The sequence below is a fragment of the Lithobates pipiens genome, unplaced genomic scaffold, assembly GCF_037356315.1.
Source record: "Lithobates pipiens isolate NorthernLeopardFrog02 unplaced genomic scaffold, aLitPip1_a1.2 Scaffold_13, whole genome shotgun sequence".
Lineage (NCBI taxonomy): Eukaryota > Metazoa > Chordata > Amphibia > Anura > Ranidae > Lithobates > Lithobates pipiens.
The window spans coordinates 295,121,322-295,143,434 of NW_027507718.1; the positions used below are offsets into that span (position 1 = coordinate 295,121,322).

The 22,113-nt window shown below is 43.6% G+C and overlaps 1 protein-coding gene across 1 annotated transcript in view; it reads left to right on the forward strand.

Moving 5' to 3' along the window:
• LOC143974941 (bifunctional heparan sulfate N-deacetylase/N-sulfotransferase 3-like) overlaps positions 1–22,113 on the forward strand; it is a 375,710-nt gene that overhangs the window by 240,659 nt on the left and 112,938 nt on the right. Inside the window, exon 6 of the mRNA XM_077476811.1 lies at positions 1,301–1,429. Within this exon, the coding sequence (XP_077332937.1) occupies positions 1,301–1,429 (129 nt within the window). The remainder of the gene's footprint in view (positions 1–1,300; positions 1,430–22,113) is intronic.

Below are 22,113 nucleotides of genomic sequence, written 5' to 3' on the forward strand. Positions count from 1 at the left end.
GTTATGTTGATTTATGATGTGCAGCACTCATACACAGTTTTAAACTGTGCAATATCTATTCTGCATCTACTGCACCCTCTTATACCTATATAGTTACATAGTTACATAGTAGGCGAGGTTGAAAAAAGACACAAGTCCAACCTATGTGTGTGATTTTATGTCAGTATTACATTGTAAATCCCTCTATGTTCTGGTCGTTCAGGTGCCTACCTAATAGTTGTTGTTTTTTTAAACTATACTGCAGATAAGATTATTCTGCATCCCTTCTTCTTTAAAAAATTGTACAATTTTGTCTTGCGTAGGGGGGAGCATGGACGACCACCTTCCACGTCCTTCCACTGCATCAGAGGGGCACAAAAAAAAGAAAAATAGTATATTGTAGCTGTATACATTTTAACAGTGTCAACAAATCACTTTGCAAATGTCTTGAGGTATAACTGGCATTGGCTCACAAATAGAAATATCTAACAATGCATTTGGCATACATTTTATGATGTTATTACACTTCCACTCCATGTGAATTCTAAGTGTAATGAAGTTCTGGGAATGTTAGTAAACACTAATTCAAGGTATTGAAAAAAAATAAAAGAAAACCTGCCTTTGATACCATCTGTAGCTCTACTACAGTGGGAGAGGTTAACAAGTACTGCTTTGGTTGTCTTCTCTTCTGCTTAGTGGTTTGTATTTGAAGTGAACAGCTATTTGTTGCCTGTGATGTCAGGCTATTTCTAATCCAGGCTTTTATACATTGTTTTTTTATTTTTTTATTTTCTATTACTGACATGATGCCATGAAGATAAAAGCATCTCTAAACTATTGTGTTCCCCACTTTCAGTTTTGTTTTCAAGCAGTGTCAGACGTATGTCGAGAGATCATAGAATCAAAGAAGTCTATCTATAGTCTTTCTATTTGGAAAAGTTATTTATGCATTGTGTATATGTATAGCATGTGGACACAGAATGTGGGATTTCAAAAGAGTTTTTGTTGTGTGGAGCAAAATACATTTACTGTTTAGGAAACCTGCTCAGCAGCGGTGTTGGAGACGTATTGTTACCAAGTCGCAACAATTAATATAACAATATAAAAAACACTGTGGTTTGGAGAGTGCAAAATCTGGTGCAACTCCGCATAGAAACCAAACTTCCCGATTTATTTTGTCAAAGATTCATTGAACAAGCTGAAGTTAAAAGCTGATTGGTTTCTATGCAACGCTACACCAGCTTTGCACTCTCCAGTTGTAGTAAATCAACCCCACTAAATCTTCTGTAACAAAAGTTGATATTGTTATTTTATTTTTTAGGTTCTTCCTCGGCAAACATGTGGTTTATTCACTCATACTATATTCTATAAAGAGTATCCTGGCGGTCCAATTGAACTTGATAAAAACATTCAAGGAGGGGAGCTTTTCTTTACACTCATCCTCAACCCAGTAAGTACCTACGAAAAACCTAGTGTATTTTTAGAAAGTATACATTTTAATTGTATTTCTGCAACATTATAGAAAAGAAAATGTAGTAACTGCTCAGGTGAAAACGAATCATGAATCAAAAAAAGAAGCAGCTGACAATCACACAACAGCACATTTGTGTAAAAATATGTAAAATAACAAAACATTGCCACGCTAGTGTCTCATGAATAAAACTGGATAATAAATACAGAAAAGTGTCAATCTAAGTGTCCAAACACTCCTCTTGATTCCTGTAATGGAGGATAACAGAGACACACAAAGTGCCCCTTCCACCGTGAAGTATAAGGGTGTTTTCACACCGAGGTGTCAGCGGCATCAGCGGTAAAGCGCCGCTATTTTTAGTGTTGCTTTACTTTAGTTTTAGCGGTGCTATTTGCCCGCTAGTGGGGTGCTTTTAACCCCTGCTAGTGGCCAAAAAAAGGGTTAAATCTGTGCTTTGCTGGTGGTTCAGTGGTGCTGCCATATGGATTTGAATGAGCAGGGGTGCTTTAGGTGCGGTGTATACACCCCTCCTACAGCGCTTCAAAGATGCTTGCAGGACTTTTTTTACCGTCCTGCAAGCGCACTACTCCAGTATGAAAACACTTGAGCTTTTACACTGGAGAGACAGGAGAGGCTATTTACAGGCACTATACAGGTCTTAAAGATGAGCCCTTACTGGATAGATAGACTCTACCTTATAGGACCCTAGCAAAGCATGGATTCACATAGCCCATAAAGGATTCATCCATGAAAAGCAGACGGCATTGAAATAAGCCTCGCTGGTTCTTCCTTTTCCTTGTTCTCTCATGCTAGTCATATATCACTTCCGTTATATCTCTTGCATGAAAGAACAAGGAAAGAAAAAAACAGCAAGGCTGATTTCAATGCCATGTTTGTCTGCTTTCCATGGATGGATCCGTAATGTTGTTTGTAAATGCATGCTTTGCTAGGCCCCTATAACGTGGAGTCTAGCTATCCGGTAAGGTCACATCTTTTATACTTCACTGTGGAAGGTGCACTTTGGGTCTCTCTGTTTTCCTTCATTCCCGGAATCGAGGAGTGTTTGGACACTTATATGACACTTTTCTGGATTTATTATCCAGTTTTATTCAATAGACAGTAGCGCTGCAATCTTTTGTTGTTTTACATATTACTGAAACATTGACTGAAATTAGATTTTGATGTTTTTTTTACATTTTCTTGCTAGTTGTTCCATCATTTTACTACTTTATTTCAAAATGTTCAGTGCTTCCTTCTAGGGGTCACCTTAATTCCTCTGTGATCAAGATACAAGAATCTATGAATAGCAGTTTGCCAACTTGAAACCCAGAGTTTTTTTTGTGTTTGGCTGTCCGTACCACAAAATAATGGCAACAGAAACATTGAATTCCTTTGTGGCTTGAAATAACTTCTGCAGTTATACCCTTCTTCTCATTGTTTTTATATCATTAGAAATAAATAAACTAACAGTCATAAGGTTCTACTTTACAACATTTAGAGCCAGAACTTTTTGTTATGCAGATTAAAACTTTTTTGTACTCATTACTTCGATCAGTTGGGGGTCATTATTGTTGATTACAAAATCTTACATGTTCTTCATAGTACAGCCATGGCCAAAAGTTTTGAGAATGACACAAATATACATTTTTACAAAGTCTGATGAGTCAGTGTTTTTAGATTTTTATCAGATCTAACTATAGTTTACTGACGTATAATTACAAGCATTTCATAAGCATGAAAGTCTTTTATTGACCATTACATTAGGTTTATGCAAAGAATCTATATTTTTAGTGTTGAGCCTTCTTTTTCAAGACCTCTGAAATTCACCCTGTCATGCTGTCAATCATTTTCTAGGTTACATCCTGATTGATGGCAGCCTATTCTTATATGATCCATGGTTGGATTTTGTCAGAATTTGTGGGGTTTTTATTGTTCACCCGCCTCTTGAGGATTGACCACAAGTTCTAAATAGGATTAAGGTCTGTGGAGTTTCCTAGCCATGGAACCAACATTTCAATGTTGTGTTCCCCAAGCCACTTAGTTATCACTTTTTCCTTATGGCAAGGTGTTCCATCATGCTGCAAAAGACATTGTTTGTCACCAAACTGTTCTTGGATGGTTGAGAGAAGTTGCTCCCTGAGAATGTTTTTGTAGCATTTTTTATTCATGGCAGTGTTCTTAGGCAAAATTGTGAGTGAGCCCACTCCCTTGGCTGAGAAGCAGCCCCACACATGTATGGTCTCAGGATGCTTTACTGTAGGCATGATACAGGACTGATGGTAGCACTCACCTTTTTTCACCAAAATTTTGATGTTTTTCCCCAAGCCGCCTAGTTATCACTTTTGCCTTATGGCAAGGTGCTCCATCATGCTGGAAAAGGCATTGTTCGCCACCAAACTGTTCTTGGGTGGTTGGGAGAAGTTGCTCTCAGAGGATGTTTTTGTGCCATTCTTTATTCATGCCTGTGTCCTTAGGCAAAATTGTGAGTGAGTCCACTCCTTTGGCTGAGAAGCAACCCCAGACATGAATGGTCTCAGGATGCTTTACCTGCAAAGTTGGTTGCAGGGTCAAACTCACTAGATCACCAACTGAGTGCATACTGAATGACTTACCCACCAGTGTTTGCCACATACGTAACTAACACTTTTTAAGAAATATCTTTTGTCATTGAGACTCGAAATTAAAAAAAAAGAAAACAGGAGAGTTTACTTTTGGACTAGAAATGAAGAAAAAAAAATATATAGTTATTATTTTTTGTTAAAGATTGAAGCCTGTCACTAAGGCCCACAATATACGCACATAAAATGTATTACTTATATGTTATATTATTATTATTATTATTATACAGGTTTTATATAGCACCAACAGTTTGCTCAGCGCTTTACAACATGAGGGCAGACATTACATTTACATTACAAATTGGTAGAAGAGGAATCAGAGAGCCCTGCTTACAATCTAAAAAGGAAGGGGCAATTGATACAAAAGGTAATAGCTGTGGGGGATGAGCTGATGGAGGAAGTAAAACAGTGTTAGTTAGAAGCAGGATAAGCTTCTTTGAAGAGAAGGGTTTTCAGGGATCGTCTAAAGATGGATAGATTAGGGGACAGTCGGACAGATTGGGGTAGGGAGTTCCAAAGGATGGGAGAAGCTCTGGAGAAATCCTGGAGGCGAGCATGGGAGGAGGTGACAAGGGAGCTAGAGAGCAGGAGGTCTTGAGATGACCGAAGAGGACGGTTTGGTTGGTATTTTGGGACTAGGTCAGTGATGTAGCTGGGGGCAGAGTTATGGATGGCTTTGTAAATTATTGTTAGTACTTTGAATTGTATTCGTTGGGTGAGTGGAAGCCAGTGCAGGGATTGGCAGAGAGGGGTGCAGGACACTGAATGGCTGGTAAGGTGGATGAGTCTGGCAGCGGCATTCATTATGGACTGGAGGGGGGATAGTCTGTGTAAAGGTAATCCAACGAGGAGGGAGTTGCAGTAGTCAAGGAGAGAGATGACCAGGGAGTGAATTAGAAGCTTGGTGGTGTCATTAGTTAAAAAGGGGTGTATTCTGGAAATGTTGCAGAGGCTAAGGCGGCATGATTTGGACAGGGCTTGTATGTGGGCCTGAAAGGACAGTTCGGACTCTAAGGTCACCCCTAGCACCCTGGCATGTGGGGATGGACTGATAGATGTGCCATTGATCTTGACAGAGAAGTCAGGCGAAGGGGTACGTGGGGGAGGAAATATTAAGAGCTTGGTTTTAGATAGATTAAGTTTGAGGAAGTGGTGTGACATCCAGGCTGATATGTCTGTTAGTAGATCAGCGATGCGTGAGGAGATTGATGGGGTGAGCTGAGGGGTAGAGGTATATAAATATATAACTTTTTTGCTGTATTCAGAAAAATGAATATTCAATACAACATGTGTCTGTTTAATTTTTGTAAAGACTGTAAAGCATTTTAGATGTTTCAGGCTTATAGCCATGCACATTACAAGCAGGAGTTTATCCATTAATTTATTATTTGTTCCTTTTAACTAGGGATGGGGCGAACGGTTCGGCCCGAGCATAAGTTCAGGCCAAACTTTGGTTGTTCGGATGTTCTGCGAACACCGAGCAATATGTGGTGTTTGGGGCAAATTCGAAAGCTGCCGGAACACCGTTAAAGTCTATGGTACACTAACATGAAAAATGAAAAGTGCTAATTTTAAAGACTTATATACAAGTTATTGTCATAAAAAGTGTTTGGGGACCTGGGTCCTGCCCCAGGGGACATGTATCAATGCAAAAATATTTTTTGGGAGCAGTGATTTTTTTAACGCTTAAAGTGAAACAATTGAAAATTAAATATTAATCTCAATATCTTGCCTGGGGGGTGTCTATAGTATGCTGTAAAGTGTTTAGAAGAGTACCAGAGCAAAATGACGTTTCTGAAGGAACAATTGTCACTTAAAACTGATCATGGCTGTAATGAATTGTCGGGTCTCGGCAATATAGATAAAACATTTGAATTAAAGAAAAGAGCATGGGATCCCCCCCCCTCCCCAGTCCATTACCAGGCCCTTTGGAGCTGGTATGAATATTAAAGGGAGCCTCGAACCAAATTTTTTTAAAAAGTTGCGTGGGAGTCCCCCTAAAATCCATACCAGGCTCTTCAGGTCTGATATGGAAATTAAGGGGAACCCTGCACCAAATTTTTAACCACCTCAATTCCAGGCATTTAAACACCTTCCTGCCCAGACCAATTTTGAGCTTGGTGGTATTTGATCACCTCTATGGTTTTTATTTTTTGCTAAACAAATACATTTTTTTTTTTTAAATGTTTTTTTTGTTTCAGCTTCAAAACATTGTAAATAAGTAAGTTTTCTCCTTCACTGATGGGCACTGGTGGGGTAGCACTGATGAGGTGGCACCAATGAAGTAGCACTGATGATGTGGCATTGATAGGCACTGATGATGTGGCACTGATAGGCGGCACTGATAGGTGGCACTGATGGGCGACACGGATGGACACTGATAGGTGGCACAAATTGGCACTGATAGCTGACACAAATTGGCATGGATAGCTGGCACGGATTGGCATGGATAGGCGGCACAAATTGGTATGGATAGGTGGCATAAATGGGCAAGGATAAGCGGCACAAATGGGCATAGATGGGCACTGATAGGCGGCATGGATGGGCACTGATAGTTGGCACGGATGGGCACTGATAGGTGTCACGGATGGGCACTGATAGGCGGCATTGTATTGTACTGATATATGCCAATCAGTGCCAAACAATAATGCATGCCAATCAGTGATGCCCATTGTGGGAACTGATTGGCATCCATTGTGGGCACTGACTGGAATCCCTGGTGGTCTAGGGTGGCATACCTGGTGCTGGACATCCCTGGTGTTCTAGTGGCATCCATGGTGGTCCAGCATGGGCATCCTCGGGGGGGGGGGGGCTGCGCTGATAATTGATCAGTACAGACCCCCCTGTCAGAAGAGCAGCCGATCGGCTCTCCTCTACTCGCGTCTGACAGACGCGAGTGAGGAAAAGCCGATCACCGACTCTTCCTATTTACACTGTGATCAGCCGTGATTGGACACGGCTGATCACATGGTAAAGAGTCTCCGTCAGACTGACACCCCGCAACAACGATCGCCGCGATGCGCACCCCCGGGGTAGTGGCTCAAAATCCTGAGGACGTCTATGACGTCCAGTCAGGATTTTGAAACCACTTTGCCGCCGTCATTTGACAATGGGAGGGGGGGGAGTGGTTAAAATTTTTTTAACTTTCACTTCTTTAGTCACTAAACAAAAACTTATCTCTGCCTCTCTGCTTGCTATGATCATTGCCAGTAATGTTTTTGAATATAATCCTGATTGGCTTCATTAACCCCATCTTTTCTGCCCAAATTCTGCTGCAATGCAAGACAACACTTTTAATCTGGCAAGGGGACTGCTTTGCATTTGTAGCCTAATCTATCTAGCAACCAATCAATGAGCAGTAATTATGTGCAGTAACCTCTAGCAACCAATCAGTTAGCAATAATGTTGTGCAGTAACCTCTAGCAACCAATCAGTGAGCAGTAATAATGTGCTGTGACCTCTAGCAACCAATGGGTGCTGGTTAATCATGTGCAATAACCTCTAGCAATCAATGGGTGAGCGGTAATGATGTGCAGTAAGTTCTAGCAACCAATCAGTGGTTGGCAAGGATGTGAAATAACCTCTAGCAATCAGTTTTACTCTGGCAAGGGGACTGCTTTGCATTTGTAGCCTAAACTATCTGGCAACCAATCAGTGAGCAGTAATGATGTGCAACCAATGGGTGAGCGGTAATGATATGCAGTAAGCTCTAGCAAACAATCAGTGAGCAGTAATAATGTGCAGTAACCTCTAGCAATCAATGGGTGAGGGGTAAGGATGTGCAGTAACCTCTGGAAAATATTTGCACGGGGTCTTATCAATATTATGCCTCTGGAGTCATGGCTGATTGATTTCTCTATGTCCATGTGAATGATTCTCAACACCAAATGAGTGCTTCTAGACAGAGGAGTATTCTAATTCCTTCATCACGGGTGCCCAAAGGGTATATGATAAATCACCAAAGGCATTTGACCCCTTTTTACAGAAGAAAGTTTTGAGAGAAAAAAAGGGAATTACATGGAACATCACAACCATGGTTTCCCTTAGAATCACCCAGCAAAGTAACGGACTGTCTTGATACCAATATTATAAAAATACAAATGTTTATTATTATATATAAAAAGTTTTTTTTAGAAAATAAAGAGAAAAATTGTGTAGACATAAAATTTCAATGGTTGCACAATGTAGCTATAACATAGACAAAAAGAGATATTCTAACGATATTGGGTGTCCAATTCGGTCTTTGGTTTCTACTAGTTTCGCGACTTTACTGTCGCTTCTTCAGGAGACCTTGTTTGTCTGAAATCGAAGTTTATAACAGTTTATTTAACAGAATTAGCATAGTTCAACATATTTGATGTATTATTTTATAAAACCCTAAAAAAAGGGGGAGGGGGCAAGGAATAGAAAACGAAGTGTGCAGCTCACCACCACAAAGGCATCAAGTCACAAAGCATTTGGAGTTCGGGTGGTCCTAACCAGCCAGGCTTTAACCACCCTTTGGGGCGGACACGGGAGGTTCAGAGTCAGCTATAAAACAATAGTCAGAGAATCTGAGTAGTAAATATATCTAATTAAGTAGCATATCATTTATATCTTACTATGGGTATAACATAAACATACCGATATAACCAGATGCTTTTTAAATAATGCAGCATGGAAAAATGCATCAGCTCATCAACGCTGGGGTCCAGATAAGGATATTAGACATGCCCAGGAAGGTGTGGTAATAAGTCTGGTGCACAGTAGGCAGTACGCCCATAGAGAGTACAACGAGGGGTCCAAATCTTTGCCAGATGCACAATAGGTATTTATGTGTGCAAAGTTAACCTAGTAAAGATATGCATAGATATAGATCAGAAAAATATATATATATATTGGGTAGCCAGCATAGGGGACGTTTGGGAAGGGAAGCACTTACCGGTAGGCGAAATCCCCCCCACACACAAACACGACCGCTCTTAGCCTGGAGGTCCTTCGTCCTCCGTTCCGCTGCTGTGAATATGCGCCATATTGGCGCACCTTTAACCTCCGGCCCGACGACGTCAAAAGCCCGACGCAGACGCCGAGCTATGACGTCGTCGGGTCCGCCGCTCATACTGCGCATGCGCGAAAACGTCGCGACGCACATCAGCTTGAGTCACCATGGAAACCCATGGTGACTCATTGCTACAGCGGACCTGATGCCGCCCACAAATGAGAGGCTTACAGGGCCGCCGGAGAGGCGCGTGCCCGCCCCTGGGAGTCTCCTCCCATACTCCAATCTAAGCACCATGTCGATGTCAGAGTGCCTGGTAACAAAAAGCCTGTGTAGTGTCTCACACTTCGCTTAACTTTACAAACATCAATACATGCAAAAGGGTAGACAAGAATAAATAAAGTATTAAATCATTTAATTTGGCAACATTTATTCACAGATATTTTAATCTATAGTTCTCACCATACGTGGCACTTATCTGAAAGAAAATGCAAAACAAGAACAAATAAAAATAAGTTGGGGTACTGAGTCAGAGACGGACTACTGTCCACAGAATATACTGTTTGCTAGTACCCAAAAATCGCAGTGGCATCAAAAAAACCGAGAAATTGGGCTCACACGGTACCAGATAGCATAGGGACAGAGGGATGAAGAAGGGAGGAAGAGGAGGGGGGGGAGAAAACTGACCAACCCATGTGACATATACCATGTGACACCACCCCATTGTCACTATATAAGTGACCGCACAGCGCGGCTCTGGCATTCCGGCCGGAGAGAGCGACGTGTCAACATCTCCTGGGGAAGAAGAAGAAGAACAAGAAGAAGAAGAAGAACGGAAGGCGGCGACGGCGACAGCGGCGACAGAAGACCGGGCCACCGCCTGTAAAAGAGCTACAAGAAGGCGCGGTGGCCCGGCAGAAGAACCGAAGGCGGCGAAAGAAGAACGGAAGGCAGCGGCGACAGAAGACCGGGCCACCGCCTGCAAAAGAGCTACAAGAAGGCGCGGTGGCCCGGCAGAAGAACCGAAGAGGGGGACAAGACCCCCGAAGTCGGGAGAAGAGGCCGGCGGCGGGGAGGAAGAAAGCCGGGCTCCTCCGCTAGTAAAAGAGCTACACGAAGATAGCGGAGGAGTCCGGCGAGAAGACCCCCGAAGACGGAAGACCCCCGGAGCTGTGCAATAAAATATTTTTTCTCTGTGTTGTGTTTTTTTTTGTACTTTATTTCACAGGTGAATGGGTAGGGGTACATTGTACCCCATACTCATTCACATAGGGTGGGGGGCCGGTATCCGGGGGCCCCCTTCTTAAAGGGGGCTCCCGGATTCCGATAAGCCCCCCGCCCGCAGACCCCGACAACCAACGGCCAGGGTTGTCGGGAAGAGGCCCTTGTCCTCATCAACATGGGGACAAGGTGCTTTGGGGTGGGGGGGCCGCGCGGCCCCCCCTTCCCCAAGGCACCCCCCCCCATGTTGAGGGCACGCGGCCTGGTACGGCTCAGGAGGGGGGGCGCGCTCGCTCGCCCCCCTTTCCTGGCCGGCCGGGTAGCGTGCTCGGACAAGGGTCTGTTGTGGACTTTGGGGGAACCTCCACGCCGATTTTTTTCGGCGTTGGGGTTCCCCTTTAAGTCCATTCCAGGTGGCGGAGCCCGCGACGTCTCCTTCGCGGGCCCCGCCTACCTGTACACGCGCTCGAAATGGGCGGATTTGCCTCCGCCTTACGTGGGCGAGTCCGTTCATTTCAAAAGTTGAGCGAACTGTTTGGCAAACAGTTCGCTGAAACAGTCCGCTCAAAAAAGTGCCGTGTGTGGCCATGTTCGTCCATGCTAATTTTGAGCGGACTGTTTGCCGAAACTGTTTGACAAACAAAGTTGGGCGAACAGTCCGCCCGTGTGTACGCGGCCTCAGGGTGCCATCGTTTGATATTATGTCCATGTATTGCTTCAGCTACCCTGTATATATGCTCTTAGAGAACAGGACCACTTTCTGTTTCGGGTCAGAAAGAGACCCAGGGATTGGGGAATATGTAGTTTCTTCACAGGAAATGTCAGTTCTCACCCTACAGGCAGAGGTTATGGATTAAGCTGTGCAGTGTCATGCTAAATACCTCATGTTTCTACACCAATAGAAACTCTAGAAACAGGAATGTAAAGATGTACTCTACTATAGGCTTGTGCATACAAAGTGACAAATAATACCATGAAGCTACAAGATCAAAACACATTGTGCGGGTAAGGATGTTTACCATGCCTTTAAGTAATTTCTGCACTTAAGAATTAGTATTAGATACTAAAAAGGAACAAACAGTGGAATATCATAAATGCATCATCCAGCTAAATGTTCAGTATGTATTTGCACAAATAAAACAGCATATCATCTGGTATTTTAGGAAGAAAAGAGTATGTGTCTATATGCTAGTCATGGGCGCCGTCAAAAAATTTGTTTAGTTTTGTCCCGTTTTGTTCCGTATGAAAAAAAAAATTATTTCGTAATTCGTGTACAAAATTTAATTCGGATTCGTATGAAATACTAATTTTCGTTAGGTTCATAAACTTTTTCGTAAAAATAACGAAAGTTCGTTATGATGAATTTATCATTATATGGGGTTCCCACCATCCCTGTGCTGTGCTGACTTCCTGGGTTTTTAACTTTTAGGTTTGTTAACTTTTCGTAACAATTACGAATGTTCGTTATGATGAATTTATCATTATGTCCCTGTGCTGAGTTCCCACTTCCCGGGTCTGTACACCTGCTGTGTGTCCATTATGAGGGGTTCCCACCATCCCTGTGCTGTGCTGACTTCCTCTGATTGGTGAACAAAACACCAGTCATGGTTCTGTTAATTTGGATCCGAAATTCATTAAGGAAATTTCGTATAAAATTCGTAACCATAAAAATGTGTATTTCAGATTTGTACGAATGTGCGAATTTCCAGAAATTCGTGCGAATTTCCAGAAATTCGTACGAATTTTCGATTTGTATGAAACTAATCGCACATGTCTACTATATGCCACCTGTGCATCACTCCTCTCTAAGGACTTCTCAGTGTCAGCATGACATCATGGTTCTTCTACAAGTAGCTGTAGGAACTATTTCAATACAAGTTTCCCATAAATTCTATTGTAACATAAGCCATAGTGAGCAGGTATGAAATGAACATGAATGTGATTTTATTTAGACACAAGTACAGCACTGAACAACTATTTACAGTGCTGGCTTCAGTGTGCGCTGGATGGAGAACATTCCGGCCTAGACAGACAATCAGGCTGCTCTATAAACAAAATACCATGTAGGTTGGAAAGAGAAATGTTTTTTTTATGTTCCTGAGTTTATTTTTACAGTTCTTTTTTGAATACAGTCAGTTTTTCTTTGCTTTATTGAATAAGCCGAAAAATGTGTTCTTTCATCTTGGATCAAATGATTCTTACAATACAATAGGCAGGTTGTTGTATGATTTACTAAAGAAAGGATAAAGTGAATGTATCAACTATAGCAGCTAGTCAGATGCTTGAACTTAAGAACTGAAGATGAAGAATCTGGTTTTTAGACATAATGACATTTTATTCCTTCATAAAAAGGGAAATAAGTAAAACCTGGCATGAAAATTCAATTTTATAGAAGTTTTTAATATTAATGTAGTCTTTAATCTGTGTTTAAGGCTGGGTTCACACCGCTGCGGGGGGAGAACCGGATGTGATTCGCACAGCAAATCACATCCGATCTCCGTAGCACTGCGAGTTCAGCCATACAGATAGTATGGCTGAACTCGCAGCTGTCCCGCAGCAAACTCGCACAGGACCCTTTTTTGGGTCCGCAACGGAATCGGATCGCATGGGGGTTCACACCATGCGATCCGATTCCTGTGCGAGTCGGCAGATCGCACTGCGATATGCCGACGGATCTGGGGGTGTCATTAACATAACATTGACACCCCCAGCCGTCCGCATAGGGCAGTGTGAACTGCCGGCGGGAGGTGAGCGATGCGGGAAAACGCCGCGGATTCGCGGCGTTCCCGCATCGCAATAGTGTGAACCTAGCCTAATACAGCATACAGAAGGTTTTCAGCATGGTTAATATACAGTATAAGCATGCAAAACTTTCTATGATCTAAATTCTTCTTTTAATGCTAATTGTTTTAAATGTGGGAAAATACATATCTATTTTTTAACAAATAAATATGATGAATTATCCCCTGGATTCTTATGGATCTCAATTTTTTCAACAGGAAGGTAGGTGTTTCTTTATTTCTGACTTTGCACCTGGGCGTTTTGGAACTTTCCATCCACCTTTGCATTGTCAAACTCCTCCTTTGGCCTTCCCTATAATATATATTGTATAGAAAAAATTAACAGATAACGTGATTTAAATTTTTTATGTCAATATTAGGTATGCAGTTATTCTCCATATAATTTTCTCTTTTATTTTAAATAGGTTAATTAGCGATTGAAAAAAAAAATAGATGGATAAGGTTCTAAAAATGCATTTGCAACATACTGTGATAATTATATCATAGTTTAGCACTGACTCCCGAAGGAGCAGCTGAATTTATTGGGCTTACCGTTACCTCCTTCACCTCGTATGTGTCTAGGGGTTTCCTGAGGTAGATGGCCCAAGAACTGTAGAGACTGATGACAGATCCACTTGAAGGGATTTTTATTTGCAAAAAGTAGTTAACAACACAGTTTCTCAACATAGGATCAGAGGGTTTGGGTGAAAAGTCCAGGTACTCTTAAAGTTAAATTCAGTAGGAAACAGTCTCTCACTTTGAATAAATCCAGAGAATAGCCTTTCACACTGGATCCTCACCCTAACTGGATAGTCCTTCTCTCACCAGGCCTAGCAGCCAACAGGGTGCCTGAATCAGGAACAAGTCTCTGCCACAGACTTTGATATAAAACACGTGAGGGAAACTTGAAAGCTTGTGGAACACTCGTGTGGTACCAGTATCTTGCAGCAGGACCGGCGATACTGCACAAGCTTGGATTCGCTTAGGTCCTTCAGCTTTTCCAGGCTCTTGTTGAGAAGCCAACCCTTGCGTGGCCTTCTCCCGAAGAGTCTTCCCCTGGATAACTTCACAGTTGCTGGGCCTCTCAACCAAGATGGCACCGGACCACCTTTGAATCCTTCCCTCAGTTTCCTTGAATCGGGGTAGCCAGCCCCGAGACATAAAGTTAGGTGGATCCATACCCCAGGCTATGGAAGTCGTGGGGGCTGGTCAGGAGGACCAGGACCATGCAGTCAGAACATGTTTCTGGACCGAAAACCCACGAAACACATGACATCCGCACCTTAAGTACCCCCTCCCAGAAAGCACAGCAAGAGGGACACTCCCACTGGGCTGGTTCCGAAAAAGAGCAACCTTAATGCACCCAACTAGACTGCGTTTCATGCCTGCCAAAAGTGACAGCGCCCCCCATGGCCAGGCAGAACACCCTGCAGTCCAGTCAGACTGATGCTGAGGTCAAAATTTAGAACAATTAGACCCATACCAAACTGCGGTTTTAAGGGTAACATTCATTTGCAAAACATATAGCATGTGCTCTTCAGGAGCCAGCGCTACAATAGCAAACAGGGATTGTCAAATTGCTGAACCCTCAAGTTGCAAGTAAGCAACTGAAGGGTTATTCAAATCCACAGCAGATTCATTTAACAGCACTGTTGTTGCTTTTTGCCATAATCATATATAAATTCAATGCAGGGTCTGTGGGTTCTTAGTAGAAGTGTCTAGCAGAGTTTCTATTAAGTATTACATCAATCTGTTCTCTCCTTGATTGGGCAGAAAACCCAACCCAAATGGCATGGAAGAGTTGATCACTCATTGCAGAAGTTTTAAATACAGCACCATATTTTTAGGTAACTTTATAGCTTGTGGACTTTCATTGTTCTTAGTGAAAACCCTATCTCTGCCCTTCTTCAAGAAACAGTGTTCAGTCCTCAGCTCCCTTATGACTTCTGCACAGTCATGTAGGAGTGCACAGGAGTGCAGATAAAAGTCATACCAGCTCTTCCTTAGTAGAAGAGGAATGCTGACTTTGTTACAAGCAGCTTGGCTCTCTCTAGGCACACAGCACCTGGTTCTCCAGGACAATAGTTGCTGTTTTATCTTTGGGGTTTCTGCTTTTGCCTTTTCTGTCTCTCCCCACAGCTGACAGTGCTCATAAGAGCAAGTTGGGTAGGCTCCACTTACTTGTGTAAAGGTTTAGCTATTGCAGTACATCTTACAGTAATCTTCTAAAGGGGCCATGCGTCTGAATTTACAAACCCAGCCAGCCATGTGTAAAAGGGAAGTCTAGCTCCCTTTGGAGCTCCTTTTTTTAGTAAATCTAACGACTGGTAAGCTACAATTTAGCTATCTTTTATCATTTATTTTCTTATTTGGACAAGGTTACATCATGAGTATTAATCTCCTCATTGCACTTGTAACTGAATGCAATCTGACCCTTACTACTTCCTAAATATGCACCTGCTCCTGCACTTGTTTTGTCTTATATTCAGTAATAAATCTGTCTTTGAACTTTGCAAACTGTCACACAAGGCTGTCCAGGAATACATAAGCACAGGGCTGCAAACCTACCTGTTGCAGAGACTTTGCTGAAGGAAAGGCAGCCTGATTGTCTGAAATAAAGGATCAACATGCACCTGTACTTCTTTAAGAACTCCTTATGGAACTGGCAATCCCTTAGATGATCATGTTTAACCACTTCAGCCCCAGAAGATTTGGCTGCTCAATGACCAGACCATTTTCTGTGATACAGCACTGCACTGTTATAACTGAAAATTGCGCGGTCGTGCAACGTCGTACCCAAACAAAATTTACATCCTTTTTGTCCCACAAATATAGCTCTTTGGTGGTATTTTATAATCATTGTGGTTTATATTTTCTGCGCTATATACAAAAAAAGCGACAATTTTGAAAAAAAAAAAACTATATTTTGTACTTTTTGATATAACAAATATCTCAATAAAAAAAAAAAAAAAAAAACACATTTTTTCCTCATTTTAGACAGATATGCATTCTTTTACAGATTTTTGGTAATAAAAATTGCAATAAGCATATATTGATTGATTTGCACAAAAGTTATTGCGTCTACAAAATAGGGGATAGATTTATGGCATTTTTATTATTATTTTTTTTACTAGTAATGGTGGCGATCTGTGATTTTTATTGGGACTGCAACATTATGGCAGACAAATTGGTCACTTTTGACACATTTTTGGGATGATTGACAATTATACAGCGATCAGTGCTATAAAAATGCACTGATTACTGTGTAAATGTCAATGGCAGGGAAGGGGTTAACACTAGGGGGCGATCAAGGGGGTTTACTGTGTTCCATGTGTGTATTATAACTGTGAAGGGAGGGGACTGACTATAGGAGATGACAGATCGTGGTTCCTAGCTATTAAGAATTCACGATCTGCCTCTCCTCACAGAACAGGGATGTGTGTGTTTACACACACACATCCCTGTTCTGCCTCTCGTGCCCACGATCATGGTTAGCCGGCGGTCATCGCGACCACCAGCCATGAGCATCGGCACCCCCACAGTGCACGTGCCAACTATCCCGCTTAAAGGAACCGACGTACAGCTACACAGTATAATGACGGCGGCTAGTTGGCAATTGGTTAACCTGTCTTTTGCAGCTTTTTAATCAATAGTTTTTATTAAAGTTTACATTTTTATCAAGACAAATGACAGAAATTATGACTAAATAACATATCAGTTACAGTATTTAGATACATAGATAATAGTATCCAAAAATAATACAAACTATAATATAAAGAAAACCATATTAATTATCTCAATTATAATAGGGATAATAAAGGTAATGATTGGGAGGTTATTAATACATCCATTGTGGAGACAATACACAAAAGTAATATAAATATTATCTTCATATATTTATATACTGCCAATTCAAGTAATTCAAAGATGATGAACCTAAATATATTCCCGAACACCCCTATGGGTGCTAAACTGTGTTCGGGACAGTAATAGTAACCTGTCATTTAATAGATACAAAACAAAGATTAAAATATTAGAGCGGGGTAAGTCATTTTTTAATTCAAGTTATCTAGGAACAAAGAACTCGTGCAATGTTTTGGGGACTAGCCCATTTTAACCATGGCTGCCATATATGAGTATGTTCTTTTTTGTGAGGCCGAAGAGCTAGAATTGATTCATAAATGTAATGAGTTTGAGTCAATTCTATCACTTCTTTTACGGAAGGAGGATCAAGATTTTTCCAGTTCCTCGTTATACTGATCCTGGCTGACAGCAAAATATGTGTAAACCCATTTCTAAACTGGATAGGATATCGATCAAGATCAATGGATAATAGAGCCAGTGAGGGATGTGAAGGAATGACTGTTTTGGTAATTTCAGACATAACTTCCCAAGTTTAGGGCATGTCCAAAATGTATGTAACATATCACCTTTTTTCCGCACAATCTCCAACATTTGTCGTCAAATGTGCCGTTGAATTTAGATATATAGAGTCAATTTAATGGATACTTCCCATAATGTAGAGCAGCATGTGGCTTTATATGTGGTGTTACAAGCTTTTTCCCATTGGTCAACTGTATAGGGGTATCCTAAGTCTTCTTCCCATCTAATTAAAGGAATACTCTTTATAAACACACTTTTTTGTTGAAGAAGATTATAGAAAAGATAGATCCTTTTTGTTGATGTATGGGGATCTTAAGGAAGGACCAAGCCGATTGGGGAACATTATAGGTCCATGATGGGAGGTTGGGGGTTGGGGGTTGGTTCTTAGTTCGGATGTAGAGGAATAAATCTGAATTTGGTAATTGAAATTTCTTTTGAAGTGTAGGAAATGGTTTGATCACCCTATTATCAAGTAGATCAGATCGATATTTAATTCCCTTCTCTATCCATGATGTAAATGAGGTTGACTTCATGAAATTATGTAGAGTATTTAGCGGAATTTGGACTTTGGTAGGAGAGGGTGTGAGGAAGTTAGATGCAGAAATCAAACCCAGGATTTAAGTGTTGCTAATATTGTTGGGGAGATGCGAGAAGGTATCTTGGCTCCAAGTGTCATGGAAGGAACCCATATTGATAGATTACTTCCTGGGATCTTAGCAGTTTCCATCTTCCCCCAAATTGTAGGTCTCTTACAGCTTTTTGACGGGGAGATCAGCATGATCTGAAATAGTTGTAAAGGCTTGCACACATGATTAGAAAATCCCACTAAAAATACAGCTTCGATCGTATGATAATCTGATTGTTAGTACCAAGCTTTTGAAATCCAATCACGACAATTCATGCAAATGTATCCATTGGGACAAGCACTAGTGATGGACGAACTTCCGACGGGACGTTTCGCGAAAGCGAAATGCGAACGGACCCAAACGTTCGCGAAACCGAACGTTCGCCGCGGGCCCCATTGACTTCAATGGGAGGCGAACTTTGCAAACCTTCATGTCGAATTTGCGGCCACGTGGTAATTATTAGGGGGTAAAACGTAGTCCCACCATCTGGACAATGACATAATACATGTATGAGGTGAATTTGGGATCGATAACTACAAGCATTTTTATTTTATTTGGGAAATTGTTCTAACAATTCAGGACTATGGAGCTAATGAAGGCAATGGAGGAGAGGGAAGGTCAGGGACCAGGGTAGGCAAAGAAGAGGGTGCAGGAGATGATCACCAGCAGCGTGACATACCGGAATGACACATGCACCGTGATAGAGGCATCTGACAGCAGCACCGTGACATACAGCGCTGACAGCAGCACCGTGACATACAGCGCTGACAGCAGCACCGTGACATACAGCGCTGACAGCAGCACCGTGACATACAGCGCTGACAGCAGCACCGTGACATACAGCGCTGACAGCAGCACCGTGACATACAGCGCTGACAGCAGCACCGTGACATACAGCGCTGACAGCAGCACCGTGACATACAGCGCTGACAGCAGCACCGTGACATACAGCGCTGACAGCAGCACCGTGACATACAGCGCTGACAGCAGCACCGTGACATACAGCGCTGACAGCAGCACCGTGACATACAGCGCTGACAGCAGCACCGTGACATACAGCGCTGACAGCAGCACCGTGACATACAGCGCTGACAGCAGCACCGTGACATACAGCGCTGACAGCAGCACCGTGACATACAGCGCTGACAGCAGCACCGTGACATACAGCACTGACAGCAGCACCGTGACATACAGCACTGACAGCAGCACCGTAAGCAGCCCCAGGAGGAAGTCAGCACAGCACAGGGATGGTGTGATCCCCTCATAATAAGAACCCCCAGGAGGAAGTCAGCACAGCACAGGGATAGTGTGATCCCTTCATAATAAGAACCCCCAGGAGGAAGTCAGCACAGCACAGGGATATCATAAGCAGCCCCAGTAGAAATATGACACCGCTCAACCTCTTCAAAGAGGAGGGTAGGGGCATATAGTACGGTGTGCTTTTTTGGGTCAAGGAAGTGAGCCAAATGAATTAAGAAGGTCTGTGTGCTTGATTAAAAAAATAGTTTATAGACATATACATGGTCTACTGGTCACATGTGTTGAATTCCTCCGAGATCCATGCCTCATTCATTTTTAGAAATGTGAGGTAGTTAACACTGTGGTGAGCTAGGCGAGTACGCTTATCGGTCACAATCCCCCCTGCTGCGCTGAACGTCCTTTCGGACAGGACACTGGATGAGGGGCAAGCCAACAGTTCGATTGCAAATTGGGCAAGCTCTGGCCAGAGGTCAAGCCTGCCCACCCAGTAGTCTAGGGGTTCATCACTCCTCAGAGCGTCCACATCGGCCGTTAACCCAATGTAGTCGGACACCTGACGGTCTAGGCGTTCCCTGATGCTGGATCCGGATGACACCTGTCGATGGGTCGGCTGAAAGAATGACCTCATATCCGAAGTCACCAACACATCTTCAAACCGGCCTCTTCTTGCAGGCGCTGTTGGATTGGTACCCGCAAATCCTTCTCTGGGAGTGGGAATTGCTCCTCTGCCAGCGCACGCAAAAGCAGAATGCAGCATTTCTCGAAGCAAGGCCTGGAAGTGCTGCATTCTGACAGCCCTCTGCGACGGCGGTAACATTTCCGCCATTTTGTGTTTGTACCGGGGGTCTAAGTACGTTGCCACCCAGTACTGGTCCTTGACCCTCATGCTTTTTATACGGGGGTCCCTATTAAAACACTGGAGCATGAAGGCCCCCATTTGCACTAAAGTGGAAGCGGTGTGGTGGCCTGGCTCCTGCTCATCATCCAGGATAATGTCGTCCTCTTCATTCTCCTCTCCCCATCCTCGCACAACAGGGATCCCAGAAAGGTTTAAAGCATGCTCTTCTTGCTCCTGCTCATCCGCCCCGGCACCATCCTCCTCTGACTCCTCATCAGACTCCTGTTGTTGACTTGTCTCAGATAGAGTAGCCCCCCCTGGGAATTCATCCAGCATTGCGACTTCCTCATCTTCCCGCTCCTGCTCCTCCACAGCCTGATCAATGACACGACGCAATGCACGCTCCAGAAAGAAGGCATAAGGTACCATGTCACTGATGGCGCCATGGCTGCGACTGACCAGTTTGGTGATCTCCTCAAATGGCCGCAGAAGTCTGCATGTGTCGCGCATGAGCAGCCACTGGCGCGGTGAAAAAAAACCCAGCTCCCCAGAACCGTTTCTTTCGCAGAGTTCATACAGGTAGACGTTAACTGCACGTTTCTGCTGGAGCAGCCTATCAAGCATATAGAAGGTTGAGTTCCATCGCGTCGGGCAATCGCAAATAAGACGTCTGACCGGCAGATGGTGTCGCCGCTGAATGTCAGCAAGGCGAGCCATGGCCGTGTAAGATCTTCTGAAATGGGCCGAGATTTTCCTTGCCTGCCGCAAGATGTCCTGGACCCCAGGGTATTTGACAAGGAATCGCTGCACGACCAAGTTTAAGACGTGTGCCATGCACGGCACGTGCGTGATTTTGCCCTGTTTCAATGCGCTAAGCAGATTGGCACCGTTGTCACACACCACTTTACCAACTGTCAAATTGAGCGGTGTTAGCCACTCATCTGCCTGTGAACGCAAAGCTGAAAGGAGTGCCGGGCCAGTGTGGCTCTTTGCTTCCAGGCACAACAGACGCAGCACGGCATGGCAACGTCTCACCTGGCATGTGGAATAGGTTCTGGGGAGCTTGGGCGGTGCAGTGGAAGAGACGCTAGCAGCGGAAAAGGAGGAGGCAGCTGAGGAGGAGAGGGAGGAGGATGGAGTAGGAGGAGGAGAAGAAGAGTCAGGCCTGCATGCAATCCGTGGCGGTAAAACCAAATCTACACGGGTGCCACGGGTTACATGCTTGACGGCCGTCAGAAGGTTCACCCAGTGGGCAGTAAAACTGATATACCTTCCCTGCCCGTGTTTGCTAGACCACGTGTCTGTGGTCAGATGTATCTTGGCACCGACACTGTGTGCCAGAGATACATTCACTTGCCGCTGAACATGGCCATATAGCTCTGGGATGCCCTTCTCTGAGAAATACTTCCTTCCTGGGACCTTCCATTGTGGTGTTCCAATGGCCACAAATTTGCGAAAGGCCTCCGAGTCCACCAGTTTATATGGCAGTAGTTGGCGGGCTATGAGTTCTGACAAGCCAGCCGCCAACCGTTGGGCAAGAGGGTTATCCGGCGTCATCATTTTTTTACGCTCAAACATTAGGCCCACGGAAGCCTGCCTTTTTGCAGAAAAATGTGAGCTTGGCGTGATGGAAGGTGGAGTGGAGGACAATTGTGAGGAGAGAGGAGAAGGAGAAGTAGAAGACGAGGCTGGACGGTGAGAGCCTGCAGTGTGGCTTTGTGTGTTCCGTTGCTCCCACTGGGCTCGGTGATGGCTGCTCATGTGCCTTCTTAAGGCGGTCGTCCCTAGGTGAGTATTGGGCTTACCGCGACTAACGCGTTGACTGCAAAGATTGCAGATGGCAACGCTATTGTCAGCAGCGGACACGTTAAAAAAAGCCCACACTGCGGAGCCATGTGCCGGTGTCCTGGGAGCGCCAGATGTGACCGTACATGGTCGATGACTCGCTCCTGATACATT